The 22,580-nt window shown below is 46.8% G+C and overlaps 1 protein-coding gene across 4 annotated transcripts in view; it reads right to left on the reverse strand.

The window, feature by feature from the left end:
- The window catches only part of nr6a1a (nuclear receptor subfamily 6, group A, member 1a), a 189,452-nt gene that overhangs the window by 151,450 nt on the left and 15,422 nt on the right, over positions 1–22,580 (reverse strand). For 3 of the 4 annotated variants that reach the window (XM_054731174.2, XM_054731175.2, XM_054731173.2), the window contains exon 2: positions 2,897–2,944. The exons of the other annotated variant lie outside the window; for it this stretch is intronic. In XM_054731174.2, coding sequence (XP_054587149.1) covers positions 2,897–2,944 — 48 coding nt within the window. The remainder of the gene's footprint in view (positions 1–2,896; positions 2,945–22,580) is intronic. 4 annotated transcript variants of the gene reach the window in all.

Here is a 22,580-nt window from a genome sequence, read left to right on the forward strand (position 1 = left end):
GATTGATCCCACTACATGTTTTAACATTATAAAGTAAATATTATTTATAAGCTCATAATATTCATATATTCCACACAATTCAGATCACCTTAAAAACTCCGTCCCACCCAGGGCCGTATCAAAGCATTTGGGGGCCGTGCCAGCGAGGAGTCCCTTATTTATCTTTTGGGGAGTTGGCAATCCTAGTTCAACTGATGCTGTGGAAAATGACATTTACACTGAATAACATACGCTAACTGTGCGAGATTTATTTCCTGTTTATTGTTTACACAATAGACTTTTTCTTACAGTGTTTTTGAACAGAAGCTGGATTTGATTTTAGGTTTTCTCTGTTAAAGACAGTATTCAGTGATTTTGCACACTTCAAAGCGTTATCCACTTTGAAAATGAAATGAACCTCTCTTGTATATTGTTGCATGTTTATTGCTTGCTTTTTCTGGAAAAACAATTTTTATTCATTGCCATTAATTTATTTCAGATTTTCGTTGAACTAGTTAATTTATTTTAATCGATTCCCAGCCTTAATATAATGTGGCACCCATGAAATGGATTGCCACATTTAAATCTTAACTATATATATATATATATATATATATATATATATATATATATATATATATATATATATATATTTAATTTTATTTGTCTTTTAAAAAGCTTATGCTTTATTTATGGACACATTAAAGGGGCATTATGGAAGTTTGACAGCCAAAACATGTATAGAAATAATAAATGTCTTCTTCATACATTCTCCTGCAATGCCCTGGTCCTGTAGAATGAGCCCTGGCATTTTTACTGTGATTGCCTGTTTTTCTGTAAAATCGCAGAAAAAGAGAGCTGCTCGGGTCGAGCAGGCTGCTTCATGCACGTTCACGCTCAGGCATCGCCCTCTGAACCGTTCTTAAAACGTACAGATACAAGAGATGTCACTGGCATGTTAGCTCGCATGGTAAGACGTCGGACTTTCGTGCAGGAGACCCGGGTATGATTCTGGATGTGAATGTAGTTTATTTAGAGTTTCTTTTTTACATTAATGGTATATATTTTTACAGTAAGATGCCAAATTTTTATTTGAGACTCGCTGAACGGCATTGAATTCACAGATAAAAAAAAAATGTGGGTTCAACTTTCATTTTGGAACAATTTTTCAAGCAAGGGAAGGGAATGATCTGAGCATGCAGGAGGACTGACCCATCATAAACCTTTGTCGGCTGTGCTGAAGAGAAAGGTACAGAACCAAATTATTTAATTAATTAGCTGCGCGTTCTCCTGCCCTCTGTCCTCCGAGCCACACACTTGTAACCTGCTTGTGACTGCAGTTACCACTCCTGGGACCCGTTACTATATATATATATATATATATATATATATATATATATATATATATATATATATATATATATATATATATATATATATATATATATGCCGTTTTATTTTATCATACTAAACTGATAAAAAAAGAAAAATTTAGATTAAAAATTGTGAAGAAAAAATAAATAACAAAAAGGTCATCACAGGATTCACAATTGGTAGAAAGAGCAGAATGAGGAAAAGGTAGTGATGCAGAATCAGCAGGAGGTCAAACCAAAGCCAGCCTGAACAGGTGAGTTTCCAGCTCATTTTTAAAGGAGACCACTGAGTCCACTGATCTCAGGCTCAGGGGGAGAGAGTTCCAGAGTCTGGGGGCCACAGCAGCAGATGATCTGTCACCTTTGGTCTTTAGCCTGGTGCTGCACAACCAGAAGGCTTTGATCACTGGACCTCAGGGACCTGCTGGGGGTGTAGGGACTAAGAAGATCACCAATGTAAGATGGTGCTTGTCCATGTAAGGCCCTATAGACCAGAACCAGGATCTTGAAATGAACCCTGAAGTTGACTGGCAGCCGGTGAAGCTGGAGGAGAAGCGGGGTGATGTGGGTGTGTTTGGAGGACTTGGTCAGAAGCTTAGTACAGGCGTTCTGAACCACCGCCAGGGGCGGATTTAGGACTGAAGAAGATCCGGGGCGTAGCACGCACACACGCGTGCGCAAGCACGCGCACACACACACACGTGACACGCACTAGTCAACATCATATATATTTGTCTTGTACCACATAATTTTTAATCTGAAGCTACATATTAAGCATTTTCAGGGCAGAGTATTGTTCCTGTTAGTGTTTAGTGTGAGATGATAGTAAATATTATCCTTTTTTCTCCATCAACTTTACCTGATAGTAAGCTAACTTTAGGCAAACCAGCAGCACAACAAATATTTTCAAATAAGACTCACAAACCTGAGTCAACACGAGTCTCATCAAAGCTGGGGTTCTGTCGCCGTACTTTTGGTCTAAAAACGTCCTTATGTCCATCTTCACTCATGCGTTTCAGGCAGAGACTGAAGAAGAAGCCAGCTGCTGAAGGGCTTCTTCTTCAGTGGTGGAGGCTCAGGCAGGCTGTATACAAATTACTGCCAGCTGCTCCCTCTCTGTTGGACTTTGGTACTGCATGTTACTTCCACGATTTAGATCTGGGGCTTCAGCCCAAGTAGCCGGGCCTAACGCCGCCCCTGACCACCGCTGCAGAAGCCAGGATGGAGCACGGTTTCATAATCATGCGTTAATCTGTCGTATCAGAGTCTGCAGCTGGTGAAATTAATACAGGGGAGGAATGACATCTCGACAGTGCTGATGGTAATATTTTATCATTTATTGTGAATACTGTTGCTCTGAAATGAGTAATATAGCACGATGCATGCCCTTTAAGATTAATTCCTCAAATAAATGAAAATTTTCGAGTTTCCCCTGTATGATTGTCCCCGTTTGATTAATCAATGTTAGACAGCTGATATTGAGTGCAGTATTTTAAAGAATAAACTAAAATAGTTACAACAAGAAAGTAAAAGTTTGCACTCACCCATGCTGTCGTTGCGTTCAGACTCCTGGGTTTGGTCGCTGAACAAATCTGGTGGCAAGATCAGAAGATGAAGTGTTAGATGTGCCTAGGGGACATTAACCTTCAGACAGTTGGACAATACCAAACATTTATTGGATGAACAACCTGACCCTGAAAAACCAAAGCAATCATCATTGACCCAAGAAGGAAAAAGGTGGAGCACCAGTCAGTCACAATAAATGGGAGAGCAGGTGGAGAGGGGGTCACAGTTCATGTTCCTGGGCACAAACATAACAGAGGACCTCACATGGACACACAACATCTAATGTCTGATAAAGAAGGCACAATGACGGCTCTACTTCCCGAGGGCATCAGGAAGATCAACCTGCCACAAAAACAGCTGGTGTGGTTTTATCACTGCTCCATAGAGAGTGTCCTGACCAACAGCATCCTGGTGTGGTACAGCAGCAGCTCTGCAGCAGACAGGAAGGTCCTGCAGAGAGTCATCAACACTGCAGAGAAAATAACACACACACACCTGCCTGCCCAGGATGACGTCTTCACCACTCGCTGCCTTCAAAAAACCACAAACACGCTAAAGGACCCAACCCACCCTGCTAACCATCACTACAGCACCTTCACATGAAGCTAGTTCATCCTGATACATGCGACTGTTGACATGTATATTATGTTTACTTTATATTTCAGTTTGTAGTTTAGAGTTGTCTCATTACCATGTTTACATTTATACTCCCGCGTTTTTAACCTTAAACTAGATGTGTGTGTGTGTGTGCGTTAGGGCAGGACGATATGACGATTTTAGACCGTTTTACGATCTACACATCTGACGGTCTGTCATTTTTGAGAGACCGTTTTATCACGATTCACAGCTCTGCTGTTGAATTTCTGCCTCTGAATGAAAACGGAACTTACCTCAGGCGAATGACACGCCTTTGTTTGACCCTTAACCAATCAGAGTGAGTCATAGTAATATATTAGTGCCCTGCTTGTTTTCATTTGTGTGTGAACAAACATGGCTTCGGCCGCGGCTGAGCGACAACGAGGTTTTCGTTCCGAAGAGGAACGTTGGTTACGTATTGTAACCCAAGATTCTATGAGTCTAGTCGCAGCCCTTAAGCGAGCTGCTATTTGAAGGATGATCTCCGCATCAGCCAATCATGAAGAGCTTAAATGTACGCCCACCAATAGTGGGCCCCCTCGTGGTATATAACCGCAGTGACCCCACTGCTCACCTCCAATGGCTCTTATTCCATCATAACCAGTGGGGCCAGTGGCTTAAGGGCTGCGACTAGACTCATAGAATCTGGGGTTACAATACGTAACCAACGTTCTATTTCGTCTAGTCTTAGCCCTTAAGCGAGCTGCTATTGGAAAAAAGCGCAGCTGGATGGGTTTACGCCACACTGGTTAACACAACCAATGGACACACCCAATCAATCTCCTTTAGTGAGGGACGTTCAGCCTCAGATCAGGCTTAAAGACTGAGGCAGCCACGATAAGAGAGGGGATCTCACTAAAAAAACATCATCCACGAGAGGATGACATCCATCTCAGCAAGGCCAATGAGGTGCCATAAGCATTCATTCAGCCTGCTGGGGTCCAAGCACTGAACGAGTGATGGAACCTGAAGACACATCTCGTAAATAATAACGAGTAAAGGAACAGGATGAAGCCCATGAAGCAGCCTGACAAATGTCTTCCATCGACACACCACTGTGGAGCGCCATCGAAGAGGAAATCCCCCTGGCTGAGTGAGCCCTGAGTGCCTCAGGGGAATCCTGCCCCGATGACGTGTAAGCGAGGGAAATGGCTTCACACAGCCAGTGCGAAAGACGCTGGGCCGACAGCGCCTGACCAAGGGAAGACCTGTAGTGCACAAACAGGTTTTGTGAACGACGAATCTCCGAAGTGCGTGACACATACCGTACAAGCGCGCGCACCGGGCAGAGAAGGTGAGAAGCCGCTTCCTCCTCAGAATTATGGGGAGGAGGAAAAAGTCCAGCCAATGAAATTGACCTGGATTTGAAGGAAGCATTAATGCTTTTGGGCACAAAGGCTGGATTGGGGCATAAAACAGCAGACCCGCCATCTTCCCGGATCCTGAGGCATGCGGGAGCCACTGAAAGGGCGGTCAGGTCACTCACTCTCTTAACTGATGCTAGCGCCGGCAGCAATGCAGTTTTAAGTGACAGGAACTTGAGTGAGACCTGGTCCAAGGGTTCAAATGGGGCTTTGGATAAGCAGTGCAGAACCACCGTTAGATCCCACTGGGGAAAAAGCGGGCGGGACACAGGTCTGTTCCTCCTGACACCTTTTAGAAAACGTTTTGTGAGGGGATGATTGAAAACAGATCTATCTCCAAACCCTTGGTGACAGGATGAGATAGCTGCAGCATATGTTTTAATAGTGCTGAAGGCGAGGCCCCTGTCCATCAGTATCTGCAGAAACGATAGGACATCCGCCAGCTGGCAGGAGAGCGCTTGAACATTCCGCTCTGTGCACCATTTCTGGAAAGCTGCCCATTTAGCAGCGTATGACGCAATGGTAGAAGGCGCCCGCGCACTCTGAATCGTGGCGACCACATCATGCGGCAGCCCAGAAGCCTCTAAGCGTGACCGCTCAGCGGCCAGACCCACAACCGTTGGCCTATTTCCGGAGGATGTTTGATTATTCCATCCGCCTGGAGAAGGGCGTCCGCCCTCCACGGGAGCCTCCACGGGGAGCCGGACACTAGCGCTTGCAGGTCCGGAAACCATGACGCGGACAAGCGCCTGGGAGCCACCAGAATCACCGAGAGCCGTTCCGACCGAATTCGGTCTAAGAGACGGGGAATCAGAGGGACTGGCGGAAACGCATAAAGGAGCGCTCGAGGCCAGGGCTGGTGTGAGAAGGCGTCCGCCCCGAGCGGAGGTCCGTCCCGGGGACTCAGGGAAAACCACAGGCGACACTGAGAGTTTTCGCGAGCCGCAAACAGATCCACAGACGGTTCCCCGAACCTGATCCAGATCTGTGATATCAGTGCGGGATGCAGACGCCAGTCGGAGTCGCGGGGTCCCCCTCTCGACAGGATGTCTGCCGCTACATTCAGGACCCCCAGAATGTAGATGGCTCTGATGGACAGCAGGTGGACATGTGTCCAACACAGTAAATCTGTGGCGACACGCAACAGAGGGAGGGATCAAACTCCCCCTTGGCGATTTATGTAGGCTGCCGCCACCTGGTTGTCTGTGTGAACTTCGACATGACGGCCCTCGAGAAGGGCAGCAAAGTGTCTGATCACATTCCTCACTGTCATAAGCTCCAACACATTTATGTGCTCGTGCGTGTGGGAGGGTCAACGATCTGCCACCGTATGGGACAAGCACGTGCCCCCCCACCCCGACAGTGATGCATCCGTAAACACAGATACGTGTGACGCAGGACGTCCGATGGGAACCCCGCGTGAGAGGATGCAGGGGTTCCCCCAGTGAGCGAGGTCCCCGCCCACTGAAGGGGGAATCCTCAACATACGTCTCTTCTGACGTATCGGGTGCACCCGGAGGCGGGTGAACCAACGTTGCAAGCGCCTCGTGTGCAGCAAGCCTAGCGGCACCACCGAATAGACTGCGGACATCATGCCCAGGAGTTTCATGACTAACAGGGCTCTCACGATCTTGCGGGGTTGTACACGGGAGATCACCGTGGAGAGATCTGCCGCTCTTGCAGGCGACAAACGTGCTCTCATTAGGGAGGCGTCCAACTCCACCCCGAGATACACAATCGATTGGGATGGAAGAACGGAGTTCTTTTCCCAGTTTATAGAAAACCCCAGGGTCAACAGATGCTCTGTCAACCTCCTGGTTTGCCGTGACGCCTCATCCTTGGACCGAGCGCACAGGAGAAGATCGTCCAAGTAAAATAAAACCCTCATTCCCTCCGTGCGCAGTGGCTGCAGCGCGGTCTCCAGACATTTGGAGAAGGTGCGCGGGGCTAGCGAGTAGCCGAAAGGGAGGCGATTGAACTGATATTGAACTCCCTTGAACGAAAAACGCAGAAACTTCCGGTGATTTGGAATTACTGGTATGTGGAAGTATGCGTCTTTCAGGTCGATTGACGTGAACCAATCCCCGGGGCGCACATATTCCAGGACTTGTCTCATCGTTAACATGCGGAAATGCATTACTGCTATGGAGCAGTTGAACAGGGACAGGTCAAGAATCGGTCTCATTCCTTCCGACTTCTTCGGTACTATGAAGTAGCGGGAGTAGAAGCCCGAGAGCTCTTGTCCGCGAGGGACTCGTGAAATAGCGTCCTTGGACAGAAGTTCCCGCAACTCCAGCTCTAGGGCCTGAGACTGTACTTGCGATGTGAACGTCGTCTCCACGATCCCGTTGAAGGGAGGTGGAGTGACCTGAAAATGAAGTGTGTGACCGCAATGAATGGTGTCCGAAATCCATTTGCTCATGATACAAAGGCGGCGCCACTCGTGTGCGCGTTCCGACAGTGGATGCGTGTGCGCGGTCACGTGAACAACGTCTGAGGGTTGTGCATGCGCCCTTACCGCCGTCGCCCGTACCAGAGAACTGGGGGCGACCCATGGAGGGCTGCGCTCGAAAGGGCGAGTGCGAAACAGCTGGAACAGACTGGTCCACACCGCGGAGCGTGGAGTCCGAGAGTGAAGGACGAGTGGGAGCTGAGCCTGTGCACGGGGGCGACAGAGTGCCCGCGGATGAAGCCGCGCACTGTGCCGCCGCGCGTGGTCGAGACAGCGACCTGACATCTCGCCCCACCCGACGATGTAGTGAGAGCTGGGAGAGTTGGGCCCGGCCGGATGCTGGGGCCGGAGCGCAAATGGAGCGCACCCTTACGGTTGGCCGTATATTATGACTGCCTGCAGGAACATGTATGCGTGCAGCAGTGCTTGGTGTGGGGAACATGTGTGAGAACTCGGCAGAGGATTCTGCGGAGGACTGTAGGATTGTGCTCTTTGAGTGACATGTTTTGGGTTTTATTTCAAAACCAACATCAACATCATTACAATCATGTACACACACCCATGCTTTCGTTCTTTTTTAAACACAGAAACAGTTTTGTTTACCTGTTTGTAGCTACGGTTTCGCCGACAGCTGCCGGCTTCTTCAGGCTGACGCTGATGGTGGCGCGTCACTTCCTTCTCCGTTTATCTGCGGGCAGCAGAGGACGTTGTCGCCCTCTACTGCCCGCTCTCCCCTCTCCGACGATGCAGTCCCATGCGTGGTCCAGCGTGTAAACTCCGTCGTCCCTGTTCATGGTCCCACATCCACGTCTCCTTATCTCTATTGCTTCCTTGATCCATCTTTTGTATTTTTGTTGTTCAGTGGTTATGATCCGTGTGCTGTCCCAGTCCATTATATGGTTTTCTCTTAAGCAATGTTCTGTTACGGCTGACTTTTTTATTGTACTTTCTGCTTCTTCTTTTGCTGCTCTTGTGTGTTTACGATTTGCCTCTTTCTCGCACTCCTTTCTGTGTTCTATTGTCCGTGTATTGAGTTGGCGTCCGGTTTCTCCTATGTATGTTTTATTGCATATTTTGCATGGGATCATGATCAAGGAAGCAATAGAGATAAGGAGACGTGGATGTGGGACCATGAACAGGGACGACGGAGTTTACACGCTGGACCACGCATGGGACTGCATCGTCGGAGAGGGGAGAGCGGGCAGTAGAGGGCGACAACGTCCTCTGCTGCCCGCAGATAAACGGAGAAGGAAGTGACGCGCCACCATCAGCGTCAGCCTGAAGAAGCCGGCAGCTGTCGGCGAAACCGTAGCTACAAACAGGTAAACAAAACTGTTTCTGTGTTTAAAAAAGAACGAAAGCATGGATTTACAAAGACACAGCAAGAACACACCTAAGATGTACACATACATTCCCCCCAAAGAGTCACTTCCGTGGCTGTTTTCGGCGAGGCTCGTGCACCTGGGACTGCCAAGACGGCGTCTGCTGGCCCCGCCGGAACCGTTGCCCGCCATCTCGCTGGTCCCGCTGATGCGGAGCCGAAGCGGGAGGCCGGCTCCGTGGAGCGGACGGTGCAGCTGGGCGTTTGAAGCTTCCGCGCCGTTCGTCCCATCCTCTGGCAGAACGGCCGGAGTGCGAGGCTGACCGAGGGTGAACCAGGTCTCGTACCGTAGCCGATAGTTTGGCCGTCTTCTGAGCCCTCTCAATGACGCCCCTAAGATGGGGACCAAACAGAACATCGGTGGTGATGGGGCCGTCCAGCATCTCCCTTTGCAGATGTTCCGGAATGGAGGGCAGGGCCTTGAGCCAGATTGCTCGCTGGATGAGGGTCTGCCAGGCAGCGATGCGAGCAGAACCGGTGAGCACAGCAGCACACAAATTGAGGATAGCATCAGCAGTCTTAGTAATGACGGCTTTCGACTCCTCGGGGGCTTCCAGCTCCTCCATCATCTTTGAGACGCCGAAGGCAAGGAGGGCGATGTTATTCCCTGCAGCGCCGGTCTGAAAGGCACACTGATGTGCGCGGTCGGTGAGCCGCGTCAGCAGCTGGTCATGTTTTGAAGCGGGAACAGCTCGCGGGCCAGCGAGGTGGTTCTTGGCGCCAAACAGCGAGGCCAAGTCCGGCTCTAGCGGAGGAACGGACGGCCAGCCTTGGTCGGAAAACCCCTCGACCTTGGTGATGGGCGCATAGGTGGAGACTGGCGCCTTGAGCTTGGCAGGCTCGGAGAAGGCGGCAGACCAGCAGCTCATAGCAGCGGGAAAGCGCGGCCAAATAGGGTCTAGACAGCGTGTCTGAGTTGCCCCGAAGATTCCCGCCAAATCATCCGCTTCAGGCGGGGCTGGTTCTGGCACAGCTAGCCCCTTGTGGGCTGCTGCCGCAGAAATGATGGCGGGCAGCTCCTGGAGCAGTGCTCTTACTGCTGGCAGGGAGGAGCGAGAAGCCACTGGGGCAGAAGGACCCGCTGGGCGGAGCTCATCGACCTCCGTTATGTCTAGGAGGGATGCCGCCTCGTCGTAGTTCTCGCTGTCGGTGACGTCATCCAGCCGGTTGAAGCCAGCCGGCTCCTGACCGGCGTCGAAGAAATCCAACGCCTTGTCCAGCGGGTACGAGTCAGCCACCGGAAATTCTTCGTCGGCGGCGGGAGTGAAGTACTCGACCCGGCGAATCTTCTCTGCCACGGGCAGAGCGGCACAGAACGGGCACGAGGCCTGCGGGGTCAAGGCCAGGCCAGCGTGGTGAGCCCCGAGACAGACCTCACACTTAGCGTGCAGGTCTCCGCTGGAAATGGAGCCCGACTGGCAGGTCGGGCAGGTTCTGGCGTCGCTGGACATGGCTGGTAAGTCTTCTCGGATAATCTTGCTCTTTCTGGATAAATTTGCTCTTTAAGAAGCTCTCAGCTTGGCATGAAGAGAAAAAGGAGGCGAGCAGTGGGGTCACTGCAGTTATATACCACGAGGGGGCCCACTATTGGTGGGCGTACATTTAAGCTCTTCATGATTGGCTGATGCGGAGATCATCCTTCCAATAGCAGCTCGCTTAAGGGCTAAGACTAGACGAAATAGAACGCAGGGTTTCCTTAGCGCACGGCGCTAACAACTTAGTGACGTGACATGTCTCGGAGAAAGCGTAAAAACACGTTGGACGCTTCTTCTGAAGCAGGAAAATAACACCGCTTCTTAAGCAGAGCACGACGTCGCCTCGGCTCGTTCACCCTCTGCCGAGCCGGTGTCGGTACCGGACTGAGCTCGGTCACTGGGTCGCTGGAGCTGCCCCGTGACTGCCTGATGGAAAACCAGCGAGTTTCATCAGACTCGTAGTTTCTTGTTTTTGCTGGGGACCCCTGTATTTTACCGCTCCCTCCTGCAGTCTTCCCCTATTAACATTTAAAATGATTCTGTAAACTCCGTGTCTCAATAGAAACAATCTCTGCCTCTGCCAGCTGCAGTAAATGTAGTTTCCAAATAATAAGAGGTGCATTCATCTGTGTATCTCCTTTGATCCACATTAGTGATATTCTCAGCACCAGAACAGTGAAGCAAAGAAAGATTCCTGAGTTTGTTAGTAATTTTATTTATTAGGTGCATCTAACCTGTTCTATTTTTCTCTGAAATGAGATCAAATCAGTGCTTCTATGGGTTGTCTCCAATCTGCACTGGAAATTTTTACTTTATTTAGAGACTTGTTGCAGAAAATATTCAGAATGCGCAGTTATTTGCTACCACAAGCGATCTCTGGTCCTGCCGCACATCAGAGCCGTATTTGAGCTTAACTATCCACTACATGAGCAACTGGGAGCTACATAGTATTTTGAACAAGTTAATGTTTGCACAATACATTTGCAATTGACATGTTTGCACTTTAAATATGTTTACGATTTTAATTTATGTTAAGTTACTTGAAAAACGAGAAAAACTGATTTTTGTAATTGTTTCTCTCAGGGCTTTTATCATCTCTGGTGTGAGTTTAAAATATAAGTGTGTTAGCACTGTGTTGATTATCCCTAATATGAATAAATGTTTATTTATTCAATGTTTCTCTTCTTTAATACGCAATTGAAGTTATGCTATTCAGGGATAAAAAATCGTGATAAAATATTGGAAAAATCGTGATATTCTATTTTTGCCATATCGCCCAGCCCTAGTGTGCGTGTGTGGGTGCGTGCGTGTGCGTGCGTGTGTGCGCGTGTGTGTGTGTGTGACAGAAAGAGAGTGTGTGTGCGTGACATCTATTTTAGCCTTGTTATTTATTTTACTTATATTTTTTTAACTCCTCCAACTTCCCGCTTGACTCATGCTCTGGAGGGTTTGTTTTCGGACTGTTTCCACTCCCACCTCACCCAAATCCAACAGAACATCTCTGGGATATCAAGTTTAGGTCCATCCAACACCGCCGTGTTTCACCTGGACCTGGTCAGGACTCCGTCCATCGGGCATGCATGCAAGCAGGTGGGGGAGCACGCAAACGACTGATTTTGAGTTGCAGACGTTTCAGTGAAGAGGACTCGCCTGCTAAATCCATTTTTCTGTTTCGCTTTCTTTGTCACTTTGAATTAAAATCTCTGTAGATTTATCACACGATCAGGCATCGTTTAGTCCCACATCACCCATTCCACATCAGGATGGTGATACGGGAATTGGAATATTCCCCCAGTGAGCTATGATGCGTTTCAATGAGCTCCTTCAAGGTGTGAGCAGTGTAGATGTTGTAGATGAGCAGTGTATAATTCTTAGGACCAACAAGAATTGTGCTGGTGCACAAATTGCTTTAAATGAAAGTGGGCAGTTCTGCCCAGTTTTAGACCGAATCTGGGCCCAACCCAGTGCAGTGGAGACGAGATGGGCCACAGCGTTGTCTGCCGTATCATCTGACTCTCAGTCCGTTAGCTTCATATCAGTTTCCCTCTTTGCACCAGACTGATGTTCTGCCCTGACTCTGATTCTGGATCCGGTCTCCATCAGCAGCCAGACCATCTGTGCCACCCGTGAGTGACCGCTTCTCACTTACATTACTTGCAGGATGGCCAGAGAGCACCCCCCACCAGAACGCTCTAGAGTGCAGGGTGTTAGTGTATAAAAGCTCCCCCCGCTCCCCCTTACTTGTAGCTCTGAGCAATCAACAGCTGTAGACCCCTGACCCGACACACGACAGCTGCCCCCCCCCACATCCCTCCCCCCACTTCAAAGCAGTCAACAGCAGCACATGTTCTCCCTGGAGCATACACCAACACACACGTGCCTCCTCGAGAACACACTCATACCAACATGTCGCACACGTGCAGCAAGATATTCCCCACCATCTACACTTCTTCATGTATAAACTCTGAAGTAACTTTTGCAGCTGCACGCTCGGAGAGGTTCATCTGTACATAAAATGACTGTTTTCAGTATTTTAAACATTTCAGTGTAATTAACCAGCAGGGAACAGCAAATCAATGTTTTTAAACACTAAACAACATTTGACCAATAGTCAGTTCATGTAAACGATGCTCAGAAATACTTCATTTCATGGATAAACTAGTCCTGCTCCCCTGTTACGATCACTTTTCATTTCATGTTTGTAACATGCAACTACACAGGAAATTTGAATTTGCCCCAAAATCTGCTGTACAAGCAACAAACGTGTGTATATACACATATACGATCTGCCCACGCAGACTTCCATAGAGCAGGCTCCATTTTAAAGATGTTAAGGTTTCCAAAAAAACTCCCGTAAGCCACTCCCCAGATATCGACTGTACGCTCAAGGTAGGACTGGGCAATAAATCGAAAATTTATCGTTATCGAAATTTTGGACTCTTATCGGGATAGTTTTTCCCATGTCAATACATTTGATATTAAAAAAAATGAAAATACGTGTGCATGTTGGCAACATTAATGTAACTTTAAGAAGCTATAACACCTTGAGTTACCTAAAAATGTGACTCAACGTAATACACGCGACAGCCCCATCTAGTGGACATTTTTTGCTTCTGTCGTTATCGTCCATTTATCGTTATCGAGGTGAAATCCTCAATATGTCATGATATTGATTTTAGGCCATATCGCCCAGCTCAAGATAACACAAGGCTTTGAAGGCTGCAGTCAAGTCCACAGTACGTCCAGTCAGAAGACAGCAAAATATACATAACAACCCTCCAACGCCAACTCTGTGCTGTGAGGATTGTTAAAACTAGACTGGAACACCTCAGAAATATCATGCCCATCCAGGAACGCTTTAAAGGGATTCAAAAGTATTATCTCAGGATTTTATACAGCAGAGGGAATGTGGAAATTGGCTAGAAGTTTGAAGGGTCAGTTGAATCAAGACCAGACTTGTTTATTAGTCAGTGTGTTTACATGTGCGTCAGAAAACCTAACTATTGCAACTATTGTAAACGTGTTAGTCTGGCTGAAGGGGAACTAGTTCTAATCCAGCTGAAGCACCCGGATATTGTAGTTAGAACCTGACTTCATCTGCGAGTAAATGGCTCAGTCAAGCTATCACTGGTTACTTACGGAAATGGTGAGACCGCGGAAGCGGTCGGAAGCTCGAGTAACACCATCAAACAGTGCAGTCCGTACCAAATCAGCTGTGCTGCTGTGTTGTTGTTGTCCACTCCTTCAGCCTTTGTCCAGTTTTAATGTTGCCTGCTTCATTCCTGCCAGCGTTTGCGTTGCTATAAGCTAACCGGGTGAATGTTGACACTCAAGAGCATGCGCTGCCACCTACAGTTCTGGAGTGGAACGCACTACATTGTAGCTCATCACATCCATGTATGAATGAGTGTGCAAATAGGGAAATTATTCACTTTAGTGTAAAGTGCTTTGAAGTCCTCCGACTCAGGAAAGTGCTACACATATTTAGGCTGCTTATGAAAATCCGATGGTGTTATTTCATTCGTTAATCTCACACATGGCGTTTTTATCTGAGACATTTCTACCATCGGACCATGCTCCATCACACACACACCGATCCAGCTGTGTGCACAAAGGTTTGTTAGCCTAAATGTTTGTTTTAGCGCGGTTTTAACAGTTTAGTTCTGCTGTTCAGCAACTTTCTCTGTCAGTGCGCCCCAGGGCAGCTGTGGCTACACTGTAGCTCATCACCATCAGCGTGTGTGTGTGTGTGTGTGTGCGTGTGCGTGTGCATGTGCGTGTGTGTGTGCGTGTGTGTGTGTGTGTGTGTGTGTATGGATGAATGATGTACTGTAGTGTAAAGTGTTTTGGAGTCCTCTGACTACAAAGGTGCTATACACGTGCGGGTCGTTTATCATTTTTCTAGAAGCAAAAATAAATTTCAACTTGTTTAGAATTATAAGGATAATTTTATGATTAAAATATTAATTTCACAGTTAAGAGAAGAATAAAATAATGATATAGTTATTGTGTCACCCACCCCTATTTGAAAGTGTAGCAGCAATAACAGAATAAAGTACTTTAAACAAGTAAAAACTGATTTATCTGAGGCGTGTTGAAATCAGAGAGCCCATTTGTTTCAGAACCAGGTTTGCTGCGGTACTTGGTGCAAAAAGGAAGATAAAAATAAGAGATACATAAATATAGGAAATAAGAATATAATGATAAATGATAATAAACGGCTCCTAAATGCACAGTGTAGGTGCTGATCAGAGCGGATCAGTTCAGGTAGAAACACAGCACAGGGTCATGTGACTGAAGCCAAGCGACTGGAGTGGTCAGTCGTAGGATTGGGACTCATGAGTCCAACAGCAGAGGGGAAGAAACTGTTCTTATGGCGAGAGGTTCTGGTCCAACTGGATCTGAGCCTCCAGCCCGATGGGAGCCAGCCAAAGAGACACGGCTCAGCTGTTATCTGACCTGCACGCCTCAATGTCCTGGAGGTGTACAGGTCCTGTATGGAGGCTGGTTTGTAAACAATGACCTTCTCAGAAGAACGTACAACGTGCTGCAGCTTCTTCTGGTCCCTGATGGTAGCTCCAGCACACCACACGGTGATTGAAGAGGTGAGGATGGACTCGATGAGCACGGTGTAGAAGTGCCTCATCGTATGTGTGATATAATGTTCAGGCCCACTTAGGGTCTAGTTTTCAGGAGAAAGCCAATAACTCAGCTCGGTATCCTCCTCCTGCTTTCACACATGTCCCATCACATCAGAAACTCAACAGAACCCCAACTCATCTACAGCAACCCTCTGAAATGCCACTGGACCAATCCTGATCCAGATTACAAACTAGCAGGAAGAAGCAGCCAGGTTTTTGACCAGAGCTGGAACACTGATCAAACTCTTTTTCTAATTTTCTCTCAGCTGTTCTCAGAACAGAGAAATGGTGCCCTTCATTCTTTACTGTTCAGTGATGGAACAGAATGGAGCCCTGCAGTGTGTGGTCCCTGTCTCTAATCCGTGTGACAGCTTATTGACCATCTAGCCCGGGGCTGGAGGGGCTTCCCGAGCCTGCTGCACCACAACCCATTGTGTGCCGACAAATAAAAGCTGCATCTTTAACCTTTCACCCTTAAAACACTTGCAACCTTCAGCACAATCAGTTCACCATCTAAACAAAACCCCACCCCCACCCGTGCTGTGCACGCTCTCTGAGGAGCTCAATACAGTATGCAGCCAACACCTTCACAGTCACGAGCTTCAGTGGACACAAAGTTGGGGGGGGGGGGGGGGGTCTCTAGGCTCGGCTGGCTTACAATCAGCTGCAGGAGTGTGAAAAACAAGCAGGCTGTAAGAGAAGCCACAGCATTGGCCCATCTAGATAATACACTTTTCCTATTGAGCCCACAACTCCATCTGGGCTTACACATGGTAGAAATCACTCGGAGGTCAAGATAAAATAGGAGCATGTTTGCAAAACAGAATGTGACTAAATATTTTATTGATGAGCCAAAACCAAATTTGACCAAATGGGCCCTACTGTCTGTCCTGTTCTGCCTCTAGAAACAAGAAGCTGCAGGACTGAATTCTAGTGTATCGGGCCACAATTTCTGCATCAAGATTTATCTTTCAAAGAAATGGAATGTACCCCAAGCCCCCATCCCATACCAGCCACACTCTCTGAAATCTGTGATTAGGAGCCATTAGCCCAGGAACAGTGGAGCAGCCTGGTATCAACTGCTGTCCTGTACCAGATGGTCGAGGTTCCACATGGTTAACGGAGGAGAACCTTGTTCCGTTATCTGAGCTGGAATGTCCAGAGTCTCTGGATCTGTGTGATTTAGCAGCTTTGACACAGATCTGTTTATTACAGTTAATTACAAGGGCTCTCCAGTGAGAGATGAACCAACATCTCGTTTCCCGTGAGATGAGTCGTTTCTTCGGCTATGTTCACGCTGAAGCTCGTAACGGTCTAAGCAGCATAACAGGTCATTTCCATGTGGGGTCCCACCTTGGACACATATCTGATGTTTTATAACATGAACTCAGTCTGAACAGTTGTCACAATTTTATTTGACTGACGTATGAACAAAAGTACAATTTCCAGAATTTTCCCAAGGCTGGCTTTTACTGAACGCTTGTTTAACTCCATAACATGAAATTGAGGTTAATAATAGAAGTTAGATCACAAAACCCTAAAACTGGTTGAAGCAAAAATGAAAACACCCCACAACAGAAACTACTACATCTAGTGTTTTGTATGACAACTGTGATTTTCAAGGACAGCACCAAGTCTTCTAGGCATGGAACGAACAAGTTGGTGACATGATGCAACATCTATCTTCCTCCATTCTTCAAGAACGTCTTTTAGAGCCTGCATGCTGGATGGAGACTGATGCTCAACTTGCTGCTTCAGAATTCCCCACAGGTGTTGGATTGGGTTCCGATCAGGAGACATACTTGGTCATTCAGTCACCTTCACCCTGTTCTTCTTCAGAAATACAACAGTAGCTTTAGTCCCAGAAACCGTGATCTTTGTCTCGTCACTCCAGAGTCTAGAGCCCCAGTAGTCTTCTTCTCTTCCAGCATGGACCCTGGCTAATCCTCGGTGTGCTTTTATGTGCATGGGCTTTAGGAGAGGCTTCCTTCATGGACGATACCCATGCACGCCATTCCTCTGCAGGGTGCTCCATATGGTGTCACGGGAACGGTCTCTCCAGTTTGGCTTTCTACTGCTTTAGCTAACTGCAGTGAACTTGCATGGTGATTTTCTTCAGCCCTTCTCATCAGAAGATGCTCCTGTAGAGATGTTAACTTCTGTGGACGGCCTGGATGTCTCGCTTCCATCTTTCTTAAATGATTGGATCACTTTAGCTTCAGTATTCTGATTGATATGTAAGCTCTGCTGATCTTCTTGTAGCCCTCACCTTTTTGTGTAAAGAAATGAATTCCTTTCTCAGATTTCTCTTCCATGTGGAGCCGTTGCTGACAGCATGAAACAGGAAGGACTTTTCTTTGTTACATAATGTCCTTTTATAGTCACCTGTCTGCTGGACACCTCCTAATGAATCTTTAGACTCACCTGTGGTTGAAGCCTGTTCGTTTGAACGTTGTGGTCTTAAGTGTGGCTTTTCTCCTACGACTATAAATGAGGTGTACTCGTATACAAACATTTTGGACTTACACATATTATTCATTCAACAAAATATGATTATATGAAGTTTTAAAGTCATTTATGTCATGGAAGATGAGACTTTATTCATAGAGATAAGAAGTCCTGCATCTTGCAGCCTTGAGGACTCGGGACGCACGCAGGATTTGTTAAGAATATTGGCTCAAGATCATTTCTTCTAATCGGCGCCATGGTGTCAGACTGACCCGTAGGAAGGAGATGGTCTGTAAGTTAAAAGCTAACTTTGTTAATGAAATACTTGGCCATTTGGTATGCTACAGCTCTATTACACAGACGGGACACTGACTCTGAACAAAACACTTCTGGGTTGTGTAAAGTCAGTTCTTTGCTCAATCAATGAGTCCTTCCTAGCAAAAGATGGATGAGAGGAAGTGGTGCTACAGATACATCATTGTTTTCCCTTTGCAGCAGGACATAATGAATACCATGCAGGCTAAAAGTCAGAGTAGAGAGGGTGTCTTTACCCCCTGGCCACGACTCAGTCCCCCTGCCCCCGCTAATAGAAACAGCCATGCATGACAGTAGTGTTTCAGTTTACTTGGGGAGTCCTGAAGGAGCAGATGGATGGATACCCTATAGAGAGGCGATGGTGCCTCTGTTATGAGACCACCTGGCTGACTAACATTGCCAAATCAGCAGGTTGTGTTAGCTTCAGAAGCAGAAAAGCTGTAACGGCCAGCGAGCAAGTTCAATGAGAAAACGTTTCAGATTTGCCATTTTCTAAACCCGATGGGTCTTCTACACCTATTTACTCACTAAATGGGTTAACGATAACTACATGAAATTAAATGTTAAGAAAACTAAAGGTATGCTTATCTGTAGTAAACAGTGTCTGCACAGTATACCCCAGCTTATGCTCAGAACAAGTTAATCAGACTGAATTATTAGGTATGACAGTGGACCGTCACCTCTTATGGTTTCCCCCAGTACTTTATAAGCCTGGCGGCCCGCCAGGCTTTGCTTGGCAACCCGCCAGGCTAAGCGTCATGGCCCGCCCCCCTCCTCGACTCTACCGTGTCTGCTGACATGAACGGTGCAACGAAACTAGCCTTCCATCAGCTGATACTGGTGAGAAACAGCTGCAGAACATGTACAACCCCCCCACCCCCTCACCCCCGCACTCACGTCAAGTCTGACTTATTAAGAATACAGCTTGTCCAGAACAAGGCTGCTCACTTTGTTCTAAGATGGTCTTACTCCACCAGTGGTGCTGAAATGCACGACACGTTATCATGGCCTCTAATAATGGCTAAATGATCAATCAAACTTATATTTAAAATAATAATTTAAACTGGTTGAAAAGTGTATTTACTCTGACCAGATACATACCAGCTGTACTTGGTATGCATGTGATACTAAACTGATGGTTTAAACAGGCCAACAGAAACTTCTTGCCAAAATCTGCTGTCCATAAATCATCTCAGGAATGGAATACATCCCCAAAAAGATTAGAGACATGAAGGGAATGCATCCTTTAAAAAAATCATTTAACTTTAATTATAGCCGTGGATCCACCAAAATGTTTTATGTGTTTATATAAAGTTAGAAGATGCTAAAACACTGGGCTCTGTCTGAAACTGAAATGTGTGGTTTGCTTGATTGTATAAAGCCAGAGATATAATGTTGATGTGGACCCCAGGAAGATTAGTAATCACGTAGGTGGAAACTAATGTGGATCTTAATAAATAAACAAATAAACAAATTTCCCACATTAGCCGCCGATAGAAAATAGACAGGGAAGTGTTCGGATTAGAAAAGCCCGTCAGATCTACTTCACAAAATCAGCTTAATGGAGTCTTCAGCAATGTTGATTTAGTATCCAGGAGACAGCAGTGTGCATCTCAGTTAGTAGAAGCTAAGCATTAGCATTAGCAACTCTTAAACATGGCAGAAGTCCATCAGGCTTGTGCTATTTGTGGAGATTAAACATTGGAGAGCAAACAGGGTCAGCTGTGAAGTTGCCACAGTCATTTAGCTCTAAATGCAAAACAAAAGAACATTTTTCTGCTGTCAAACAAGGCTAACAAAACTTAGCTACCACTAACGTTCAGCTAAGGATGGCAGAATCTGAGATTCTACAGTAACTGAGGCAGTTCCCACAAGAACACAGACAACAGTTTGAACAACTAAGAGGTGACAGAAGTCATTAAAAGATTTCATGAGGCCGAAAGTCAGATTGCGAAGATTGAAAAGACGTAGCGTCAAAGTTGGTAAAACTATGTGTGAGGCTAGACGAGAGGATACTAAGATGGAAAGCTACAGCAGATGAGAGAATCTGAGGAAGCCAAAAAAGACTTCCCTATCATGTTGGTGTTTGTTGACAGGCTTCATCCAGAGGAACTCCAGCTGCCAGAAAGCATGCCTGATTTGCAAATTGAAGGAGCACATCGCTCATCAGCAGCAATCGCACCTCCTCGTTCTATAGGGAGCCTAATGGCGCTTACACATTAGCGTCGGCACGGTCGGGTTTTGGTCGGACTGGATGGCGTAAGTTCAGTCTCGAATGGTCGGTGTAGTGTTCACATATAAATCCGAGGATCTTCTCGGGAATGCGGAAATCCCCGAGCCAGTGGGTGGCGCTTAATACATGGAGGAAAGTCTGTGGTGTCCTCCATTATAAGGTAAACAAAAAGCTAAATGGCTGTGGTGCTTTTGGAGACTCTGAACCACATTATTTTATTAATTTGCTGTGTGTGTCCTCATAATCTTGTGCCACACACACACACACACACACACACACACACACACACACACACACACACACACACACACACACACACACACACACACACACACACACACACACACACACACAAAGCTATTCTCTTCTCCTGTTCCCACACTGATCAGCAGCTCCAGAACGGCAGCTCCGTGCTACAGACAGAAATTTACTCAACAGCATCCAGCATGAAAATGTATTGTGCATTTGGGAAGTAGCAAGTCCTCCACCTTTTGGCATATCTCAGAGTTTCTACTGCTAAACCAAAAGAAATCCATTCATGGATCACACTCTGAGCTGACACCAGCGAAGACACTCCAGATTCATGTGAAAGAACGTATATCTGAAAGATGGGAAGGCTCAGCCAGGTATTTATTGTGTTAGTGTTTTTTGTGGGTTAAAGGTAAAATATGAAATGCTGCTTTAAGTGGGAGAAAAAACAAGCCGTGCCGAAGCGTTGGTAACTAGCCTGACGCTGCAGCGGTTTAACGTTTGTTAGCCGTTACTAATAGACCGTCTGCTTAGACAACATTGCTTTTCCTGTACATCACTGTGAGCAGACAGACACTACACCCCGTTTCTGGATTTTTTATGTGTACTGAACTTCTTTCAGGTGGTAGGAGAAAGAAAACACCATTTGACTTTGCTAATTTTATTTGCATTACAGTGAATGGAAAAGAATAGCCATGTAAATGCAAGCCCTTATCCATTTATGATCGGTCCCTCTGAGCTTCACATGCATGCAAGACGTCCCGCATTAGCTGCAGAAAGGAAATGGACAGAAAAACCATCCAGTCAGAGCGAGCCAGTCATGGCATTCATGGACCCGCCTACCTTGGCTTGCGCCCACGAACAGACCTCTGAACAGCAGGAACCGCAGCGAGAGAAGAGCAGGAAGTGTCTACTAATGAATCACTCACACACAAACCCAAATGTTTTACTTGTTTCAACAGAAGTCTGAAGAATCTAAACTATTAGCAGACTTATGATTCATAATTGTTATAGTAAGGCATGTTTCACCCACTCCTAAGGGCTAGAAAACACGGAATCAAAAATCAGAGACCTGGAGTCTCACAGACAGGAAATCAGCTTCATTAGCTAATCATTTAATATTTCACCAGCATGTTTGATTCCTGGCTCCAGTTCACGTTGCGATTACCTGACACTTCCTGACTACACAACATGCAAATGATGTAATAGCCAAATAACCCAGAGCCAAATGCTGCTGAGTCACCATTACTGTGAAGAGAAAATGAGTGATGTGCTGATCCTCCTGGTTGAGACCAGCTGTTCTGAGTGATGGCGTTGATCTGAGAACATCGGTCTGAACAGATCTCTCCTTAGGTTCTCCCTTAGAACAGAAACACCCCGGGCTCCTCTGTAACCTCACCAACTCCTGGATCCTCCCCACAGGAAGGCCTTCCCCACAGTTCATACCAAGTTCAGTGTTTTACAGCTACCTATAAACTCATCCTCCACCCAGATTCAAACTCAAATTAAGGAAATTTATTACCTCTGGCTGGGCTATGTGATGAATATCACAGAAGCCTGATACTCCAAAGATCAAGCTTTGCTGTAACATGTTAACCCCCCCACCTATACACACAGTAACAACAGCTCAGCACACAGCTTCCTCTCCCAGGGCCTTCCTCCTGGAGCTCATTAGCAGCTGTTGGAGCCGACGTTTCCAGGACCGAACCTGCAAACTGTCCCAGCCCTGAAGCCTGGATCAAGTGGAGGCTGTAAATACTTTGCTGGGTTACTTTGAGGTCAGCGGAGAGCGGAGCCATTAACGCTTCAAGAGCAGCATCCCACTGTCACTGCCCCCCACATGGCCACCACAACACAAACAACTAAATCACGAGCAGAGGCTTAAACAAGACGCACGGCTCCAGAGTGATTTAAGGTTTCCCATCGTTTCCTTTGAAATAAACCCACACCCAGCCTGGTTCTGGGTTC

Source organism: Nothobranchius furzeri, chromosome 17 (assembly GCF_043380555.1).
Source record: "Nothobranchius furzeri strain GRZ-AD chromosome 17, NfurGRZ-RIMD1, whole genome shotgun sequence".
Lineage (NCBI taxonomy): Eukaryota > Metazoa > Chordata > Actinopteri > Cyprinodontiformes > Nothobranchiidae > Nothobranchius > Nothobranchius furzeri.